The 9,401-nt window shown below is 39.8% G+C and overlaps 1 protein-coding gene and 1 long non-coding RNA gene across 3 annotated transcripts in view; one reads left to right on the top strand and one right to left on the bottom strand.

The window, feature by feature from the left end:
• Positions 1-1,082: 1,082 nt before the first annotated feature.
• Positions 1,083-8,320, bottom strand: LOC311599272. Its single transcript, XR_014779848.1, has 4 exons — positions 8,262-8,320; positions 6,456-6,550; positions 4,934-5,062; positions 1,083-2,458 (listed from the first exon to the last, which is right to left on the bottom strand). It is a non-coding gene; the product is annotated as an uncharacterized lncRNA (long non-coding RNA).
• A 186-nt stretch (positions 8,321-8,506) lies between these two features.
• Positions 8,507-9,401, top strand: part of CFTR (CF transmembrane conductance regulator) — a 146,869-nt gene continuing 145,974 nt past the window's right edge. For both annotated transcript variants that reach the window (XM_084785182.1, XM_084785181.1), the window contains exon 1: positions 8,507-9,277. In XM_084785182.1, coding sequence (XP_084641308.1) covers positions 8,647-9,277 — 631 coding nt within the window. In that variant the 5' untranslated portion in view covers positions 8,507-8,646. The remainder of the gene's footprint in view (positions 9,278-9,401) is intronic.

Genomic DNA, 9,401 nt, shown 5'->3' with positions numbered 1-9,401 from the left:
GGAAGAAGTCAGGAGATGAGAGATAATAAGGAAACATGAAAATAATAAAAATTCATCATGTAAATGTATAAATTGGCAATGAATAAAAGAAAAGAGGCCCTCTCAGTTGTGCTTCCTCTATCACCGTATTGGAACAGACTCCAATATGGTCCAGCAGGTGCTCTTATTGTCATCATTAGTCTCAGTCAGTATAACCTTATACATGTGCCCCAAAGTCCTTTCCTAGAACCTCAAGATGTATGGGAAAGCCAAGCTTCCTCCTTTAGCTACAAAGTCAAAAGCACTTCGTTTCTAACCACACAGAAGACACTAGCTTGAAACCTTCACTTTAATGGAAGAATGTCTTCTTTTTTGGGATATTTGTTAACTCTTTCTGAGCACTTCAGGAAGAGTCATCTGAAACCTCAAGTAAATACCAATTACAGAGAACCTCGGAAGAAACAGGAGACAGTCCTCATCAGCCACAGGACAGGTTTTGTCCCTCCTGGGTTTTGTCCCTATTCTCATCCATGAACTAACTGGGTTCACTTAATGAAGTCCTTTTGTGATAACTCGTTGTTTTCGCCCACAGGAGGAGCAAGAGAACAAATGGTAAAATGTAGTTCCTCTCAGTTAATTGAGACTGTTGCTCCTGGTCTAGCTGCATGCGGAGCACAGCACAGTGACTACTTATTCACATTTGGGGCACACCATCAGCTTTATTCAAATTCAGGCAGTCTCTCTTAAATTTATATAGTATTCACCTTTTGTACCTACATTTTTCCTTTAAAACAATATTTCCCGAGACATATAATGACATCTACATAGCAAAAGATATAAACAATCTATAAGTACATTCTTGCAAAGACAATACCAAACTAAATTTAAGTTTTCACTAATAATTGAATCTGCATTTGAAGGTAAAACTTTACAGTGGTCAAATGTGTTTAGGTGAAAAATGATGTAAATTTTCTTTTTTTTTTCTTTTCTTTTTTTTTTTTTTACTTTTTTTTTCTCCTTTATTAATTTATTCTTGTTACATCTCAATGCTTATCCCATCCCTTGTATCCTCCCATTCTTCCCTCCCTCCCATTTTCCCCTTATTCCCCTCCCCTATGACTGTTCCTGAGGGGGATTACCTCCCCCTGTATATGCTCATAGGGTATCAAGTCTCTTCTTGGTAACCTGCTGTCCTTCCTCTGAGTGCCACCTCAAACATAGGTCTTTAAATACAAGTTTTGTGTATATAAATGAGAACTCCAAATGCTTGCCACCCTTCTGTCAGGGTTGCTGCTTGACAGCTGTCCAAGCAAGAGAGAAGTCCCAGTTGCTGTCAGCTCCCACAGTGCAGAAAGGCCCTAGTCACTCAGCAGGAGTGGCTTGTCCTTTTGACCATTTGGATTAATTACCATAGCTGCACCAAAAGCCATGCACCTGAAGATCAATAAAAAGCCACCACAGAGCCCTGAAATAACAACATCTTTTAGACTGTCTTTACAGAACAACTAAATCAAGAAAAAGAAGTTAAGACCATGAATTCTTAAATTTTAGCCTTCCAGACCAAAAACTATTTAATGGGTAACTGAGCTAACATTCTGTCCTTCACACATTCTCCTTTAAAAAGCATGAATTACTACAAAAAAATGAACATAAAGTGAATTTTTAAAAACTCAGGTGGAGTTGTTGACCATGCTGACAGTGAATGACAGCTGTATGTCTCGGAGTGCAAGCTCTTCTGTAACTGAGCTGGCAGGGAGTGGTTTTTTTTTTCCTGTTAAACATATACTGTCTTCTAGATATTAGACTGAGAGTCATATACTGCACTTGATAAGCCAAGAACTTAGGAATTACTGTGAGTACCCATGTGGAGTAATATTTATGTCAGTCTGTGTTCATAAACTATATTTTAATTCACTGTTACTGCTTTATTGTAAATCACCCACTTAGAGGGAAGTTAAAAATACATTGATCATCTATGGTTCTGTTTACAGTGCTTCACTGACAAGTTAAATGTAACATATAAATTCCACAGACCTTATGGGAAAAGTCCCATCATTTTTCCCCTTGGAGTTCAAATTTGTCAAACTGTTCTTTTAGTTCTGTAGGTAACTTAGCTTTCAGCATGACAGCACCAAGGCAAATTTAACTTAAGAATTCTCTTGTTTGTAGAAAAGCTTCAGTGGGAAAATAAGAGAATGAATATAAAGAAGAGAACATTTGGGATCAAAACTTTAGGAAATTCCAGAAGATTTTTAGCTTCTGTCTTCATGACAGAGTTGTGCTCTGACTATCCTTTGTGATTGTTCCAGCTCATTGGTGACGTTAACAACACGCCTGTTTTGCATAGCTGCAGGATCTTTTATACTTTCTGTCTGAGGAACTTCCTTTAAAATTCAGATGACGCACCAGGGTGCCAACTTCCATCTGCTCTCAGTTGTTACAAATATATTACTGTTGATTAGCTGAAAATCAGAAGAACCTGAAAACAGAAGTGAAAAAAGTCTTCCGTTTTTCAGAGGTCAAAAGTGTGTCTATAAAATGCACTTCACATGTAAATCACAATTATCTTACCCTTGAAAGAGTATTTGATTTACTCATTTTCCTGTCAGTTTTATCCAGCCAAATAACATCAAACGGAGTGGAATCCAAAATTCCTGAGAACTCTGAGGGTCTTCAGAAGGCTCAGCCTCTTGCAGTATTTTGAGTTGCAAGTTAACCTGAGTTTCTGATGCATAACCTCTATACATAAAGGTAGTTTTGAACATTTCTCAGATGCTTATAAAGTTCTAAATCCTTTATATCTGTGTATCATATTTAATGTCTTTCACAGTAGTTCTCAACTTAGGACCTAGTTTTAGCTCTTTCTCTCAGATACTTGGTAATCTTTTGAGATGGTGATTTTTGGCTTGGGGAGTATGGACTGGCTCTAGCAACACCTTTAGGTAGAGGCTAAAGATGCTATTAAACATCCTGGAATAACACACAGTGCAGCCTCTCATCAAAGAATAGTTCAGCCACATGTGTAATGGCACAGAAATAGGGACATTTCTTCCCTAATCCACTAAATAAATATATGGTTGAAGAGATATTTTTCCTAAGAGGTGCACACCTTTAATGCCAGTACTCGGGAGACAGAGGCCAGCAGATCTCTGTGGGTTCTAGGGGAGTCAGGGCTACACAAAGAGAGCCTGTTTCAAAAAAACCCAAAAAAATCTCAACACTTGGGGGACAGAAGCAGGTGAACTTCTTTGAGTTTCAAATCAGCCAGGGCTATGCAGAGAAAGCCTGTCTTCAAAAACAAACAAACAAACAAACAAACAAACACCCACAACAAAACAAAAAGAGTAGAATTATCTAATGTCACACAGCTAAGTAATTGGTGACACCAGGTTTACATTTCAAACTTAGCTTTTGTTGTCTTGACATTCAGGTGACTTTTATCTGCTCTGGTACAGGTTCCAGAGAAAAATCAGTAACTACGAGCAAGTTCTGGGTCTTGATGGAGATACTGCCTTAGTCAGTATAGCACCTAGTCCCTGAAATCTTAGCAGCAGCTCTTCATGCTTCAGTAGCTTCAGATTTCCTCTTTAGGGTGTCATTTCATCTATTAGATTGATAGTTACAGGAGAGAATGATTGCTTGGTTGTCCTTGATGAATTGCTTAAAAGGAGTGAGGTAGAACAGAAAACATTATTTCTGTCTCCAGGCTTGGTGTGTGGAAGAAAGAATTCAATGTGTATACTAAATGTGTGTATGCATGCCTAAGTGTTTATACACAGATTTGTCAGATGAGACATAATGTTGGAAGTAGAAAAGATGACCAACTGGCCTGTATACCAGGGTAGTGTAGGGAGAATTTTGGTTTCTTTAAAAACTCATTTATGTTATGTGAATCTGTTTTTATCTTAATCCCAGATGTGGGATAAGAGGTTGCTTCTCAGCAGGTGATTATGATTTGCCTCCTGCATTAGAAGGGGCTTGAGTTTTGCCAGGTGAAGAGAGTTTACATTTGGAATTTTGGGGACTCTGCAGAGGGTATAAATGGGCAAGCCTGAAAGGGCCTAAGAAGGCTGCTGCTCCCCCTGCTGCTGGTTGCTATTGTCAAGTGGCCATGAGCAAAGAGACAAGAAGTTGGAGCTATCCTGATGATGAAGGCTGGATTTGCCCCAAGGAACCCAATGCCTCTCATCAGCAGGAAGTAGTCTAAAGAGGTACATGCTCCCTTTCCCTCTAACCATCTTTCCTTCCTACCTAGTGTGGAGGGGGTTGGAAGGGATTAGGTGGAATAAGAGTTGCCTTGGTAATAAATATAAGAACCCAATAAAATAGCTTAAAAATATACCTACAAGGTACCTACCCCCTTATATAGCCTTAAGACAGCTTTTAAAACTGTGCTATGTATTTGCATTGTGTGTGATCCAAGATGTGGAAGAGCTGTGACTACCCTACCCCCTATTTTTGATAAGTTTTTAAGTATAGTGATCTGTGCATGTGAAGCTGATGAGGTCTGCCTTCTCACTTTGGGGAGCTTCTCTTCCTTTGAAGGATTTTTTTTCTTCATTTTACTTGTCTAGATTTCAGTGCTTCCATGATTTCTACCCATGTATGACAAAGCTCTCTTAAGAATGATTCAGACATACCCAAATTAAGTTGAACATGAAGGATCAGAGTGAGATGTAGTCTGAGAACACTTTTTGTTTGTTTGTTTGTTTTTTTGTTTTTTGAGACAGGGTTTCTCTGTGTAGCATTGGCTGTCCCGGAACTCTCTCTGTAGACCAGGCTGGCATCGAACTCATAGCGATCTGCTTCCCAGTGCTGGGATTAAAGGCATGCACCACCATGCTCCTGCATACACTCTTATGTTCTCTATGGGGGAGAACTTCAGCCATTTTCTAGGAGATGGAGAAGCATATGACAGGAAGTGTATATTGCTAAGGCCATTTGTAGAAAGTACCTGACATACTGCTGGGCATATAGGAGGTGCCAAATAGATACGGATTTCTTTTCTCCTCCTCCTTTCTTTCATCTAGTTTTCCACTATTCCTTCCTCTCTTTCTCTTGCAATCCTCTCTTCTTAGTATACCTTTAAAAGTATGATACAAGAGTGACCATTACTCATCAATATTGAAGATCAGCTCTTCCTAAAATGTCAGTCAGTCTAGCAGACAAATGTGTAATTATTAAGTCCCAGGGCTCAAAGACTGCTTAGCTTCAAACTTTTCTCTTTCATTATTATTGACTGATCACACTATGGTACAAGCTTCAAAATGCTCAGCCGAATTACATCCCTAGCCACCTCTGTTATTATTAGTCATGCAACTTAATTTATAAATTAATAAACCTTTGTTCCTCATGTTCCTCCTTTGCAGTACATGATATTAGTTATCTGTTCACAAACATGTCCTAAGGATTAAAAGAGGAGAATCACACTGTATGCTTGTAATTTACTCAGGACATACAGTAAATGTCTAATGAATGTGAGCTGTTGTAATGTTACAGGATGATACTAGCTGGTATTTTAGTATTTGAGAAAGCTCACCCAGATCTTACTATAACCTCATGTTTACCCTGATCTACTGATTTCCTTGAGATTCTCACTTAGAGTTTTAGTCACAACATTATCTATATCCAAACATTTCTTTTTTTCTGATGCATTTTCACATTTGTATCAGGCATGTTCCTAGATATAAATTCTGTATATCGTATCTCAATTACTTCACTTGGACATGTCTACTTTGTTGAAATCTTCTGCCCAAACAAGTTTGGGCTGTGATGTTTTATAATGAAAATCCAAGGTGTTCCTGTGCTCATGTGTATATACTCTTAGAATGGATTATAATGCTTATATAACACTTATTAAAGATATATAACTCTAGTGGATTCTTCATCTGTAGGTTCCTGCTTTCCTCTTGATTGTTTAACAGGTGTATAAGTTTTGACTTCATGAAACTAATATGCAGAGAAAGAAAGGGATGGTGACAGAGTATGAACACATGATGGGAGATTTGATGAGAAGTAATGCTTCACTCTGATGAGACTGAATGTTTGAGATCACTTCTAAATCTGAATTCACTATGGACATTTACTTGAATGCTTCATCAGCTGGAAATAGGCAGTGTGTGTGTGTGTGTGTGTGTGTGTGTGTGTGTGTGTGTATGTGTATGTGTGTGTGTGTGTGTGTATGTGTGTATGTGTGTATGTGTGTATGTGTATGATTGTATGTGTGTGTATGTGTGTATGTGTGTGTATGTGTGTGTGTGTATGTGTGTGTGTGTGTGTATGTGTGTATGTGTGTATGTGTGTATGTGTATGATTGTATGTGTGTATGTGTGTGTATGTGTGTGTGTGTATGTGTGTGTGTATGTTTGTGTGTGTGTGTATGTGTGTGTGTATGTGTGTGTGTATGTGTATGATTGTATGTGTGTGTGTATGTGTGTTGAATGAACAGTCCCTGGAAAATGCAAGAACTTAATTACTTTTCCATTTGTCCTTTCAAGAGGAAGCAGCTTGAGATCTCCTGGAGTCATTTAGCTTAGTCAGCTTTGATGATCTTTGAAATTTAATTCTTTGTCTTGTGTCACATGGTGGTGGAAACAAGGAAGAAATGATAACAAATTAATTTCAGAGTCTGCACATCACATTTGATGGGTCATACTAGCAGTTATAAACAACAGATGAGGGAGGGGAAAGGATAAAACAAGTTCAGTCACATAGATGGGAAAAGTCAGTAGTGAGTACTGAGTTTTATTCTGTCTTAACAGGGAGATAAAAATACAAGTACAGTATTTGAAAACACTGAAACTTTCCTCTAGTGTGTGTCTATAAGAAATTCAATTTATCTTTCTATTATTCTTTTTTTTAATCAAATTCAGGATACTAAAAAATAAATGTCTTTACAACTATTTTTAAGAAAAGGAAAAAGACTAATGTAGATATGGGAGGTAAAGCTGTAAAGCCTCTTGGCCACAAGATTCGTTAATTTAAATGCATTTTCTTGCATTTCTAGCAGTATTATGAAATATATATTTTATTTTGTTGTAGTTGGATGACCACAAGTCAGAAATCAGATAATTCACATGTAAACACCCTTGATTTTAGATGGTGAGGCAAGAATCAGGCCAGAACATTTTATTTTTTGATGAAAAAAAAAAAAACCACTCAAAGTCTAACCCTGGAACACTCCTCCCTAAATGGGATATCGCTATTAAATCCCTCCCCTCAGTGCTTAGGGAACGCTGTAGAAGAGGCAGGAAGTGCATAGAGCCAGAGGGATGGAGGACACAGTGAAAACAAGGTCCTCTAAATCACCATGATCAAAGCTCATATGAGCTCATAGAGACTGAGGCAGCACGCGCAGGGCCTGCCTGGGTCTATGTCAAGTCCTCTATGTGTATATTATGGCTTCCACTTCAGTGTATATGTGGGATTCCTGAATGTGCAAACAAGTGGGTCTCTGTTTCTTATACCTTCTATTGGACTGTTTTCTGTTTGTTTTGTCCAATTCTAGTGTGTTAGTTGTTGCTTTGTCTTATTATATTTTGTTATCCCTTAGAAACTTGTGTGTTCTCTAATGAGAGACAGAAAGGTAAATCCAGATGGGAGGTGGAGAGGAACTGGGAGGACAGAGGAAAAACAGTCTCCAGTCAGAATCTGATGTTTAAAAAGTCTGTTTTCTTTTTTCTGTCTCTGTCTCTCTGTCTGCCCCCCTAACCACCTCTTCCTCACTGATTTTGTTTTTTAGAGACAGGGTTTCCTTGTGTAACCCTGGCTGTCCTGGGTCAGGCTGGCCTTGAGCTCAGAGTTCTGCTTGCCTCTGCCTCTGGAGTACTGAGTTATGGGATTAAAGGTGCGCATCACCACTGCCTGGCTAAAAAGAAAATTCTATTTTCAGTAAAAGGAAAAAACATTCAAACTATATTGATATTTGTTTTGGCACAACAGTGTTGGCTCTTTAAAGCCCAGCAGGTTTTTGTGTTGGACAAGGTTTCTCACATTAAAAGCATGGAAGGAGGACACACAGCCTGGGAAACTCAAGCCCTGGGGGAACTACAGGGACAGGGTTTTCTTTCAGTGAGATTGAAGTGACTAGGATACCTTTGCTTCAGTGACTCTGGGTTGCTGTCAGTATCTTAGCAAGATATCTTGCTTATTAGCAAGACTAAACCATCTAAAGGAGGGTCATTTAGTTTAGACTGCCCACTTGACAGTCTCTAACATACACACACACACACACACACACACACACACACACACACACACACACACACATCAAAGCCACTTACTGAAAATGTCCTGAGTGAAAAATGAGCAAAGCATTAACTCCCTTTGATCTCAAGGACTTTCGCTGTAATTATGACATATCAGAACATTGTGACATATATGTATGACACACATAAACCTCATAGGAAAAGTAGTAGTTTCCCCTTGGTAGGGCTTTTGCTCTAATTATGACATATTAGGGAACTGTGACATATGTATAACACACATATACCTCATAGAGGTTTGTGCCACTGTGGTTACCCTAGAACCTTCAGTCAACAGAGCTTAGGTCTTGGCCAGCTCTTGAAGGGCTTACTGAGGTGGATACCTTGGAGTACTGTGGAACGTCACGGCTTTCTGAACCTGGACTTTGATACAAAGGAGCCACATTTTCATCTCTTTTTCTAAATGGACCTTGAGAAGTTAACTGTAACTCAGCCAGAAGCTAATGAGGCAAGAGAAGAAGGGAGAGAGAGAAGAGGAAATGGAGGAGCGAGAGATGGAGGCAGAGGAGGAGGGAGAAGAGAAGAGGAAAAAAGAGAAGAAAACAGAGAAACAGATGAAGGAGAAAGAGACAGAGAAAGAAACGAAGGAGAAAGAGACAAGGGCAGCGGAGGAGAAAGAGATGAACGAGAAAGAGATGGAGGCAGAGGAAGAGAAAGAGATAGAAGAGCAAGACATGAAGGTGGTGAAGAAAGAAATAAAGAAGGGGAAAGAGATGAAGGAGAAAGAGATGAAGGTGGGGGATGGGGAAGAGAAGAGGGAGACAGGGGAGGAGAAAGAATTGAAGGTGGACGACGAAGAGGAGGCAGAGGAGAGGCAGAAACAGAGGAAGGAGAAAGAGAAGAACAAAGGGAAGAAAAAGAAAGAGTTGGAGGAAAGGGAGAAGAAGAGGGAAGAGACGGAGAAAACCCTTTCAAGAAAGCCAAGGGAGTCAGTGAGTGGTCCTTGGTCCCACCTAGGAAGAAAGCCGGTGGTAGGTCCCGCAAAATGGCCACGATTTTCCCGAACCTGCTGTCTCGGCTCTCGCTGTCGGAAGGTAGGGGCGAGGGGGGCGCTGGAAGGCGCGGGAGTGAGAGCCAGAGAAAAGGAGGCGCTGGCGGGTGTGTGCAAGGCGCAGGAGGAAGGAGCTCACGGGGCGGGCACGGGGCGTGGAGAGCAGT

This window comes from Acomys minous (genome assembly GCF_964271855.1).
Source record: "Acomys minous genome assembly, chromosome: 6".
NCBI classification, from domain to species: domain Eukaryota; kingdom Metazoa; phylum Chordata; class Mammalia; order Rodentia; family Muridae; genus Acomys; species Acomys minous.
The sequence above is the reverse complement of the archived record's forward strand: the minus strand, read 5'-3'. Positions and strand labels throughout refer to the sequence as shown.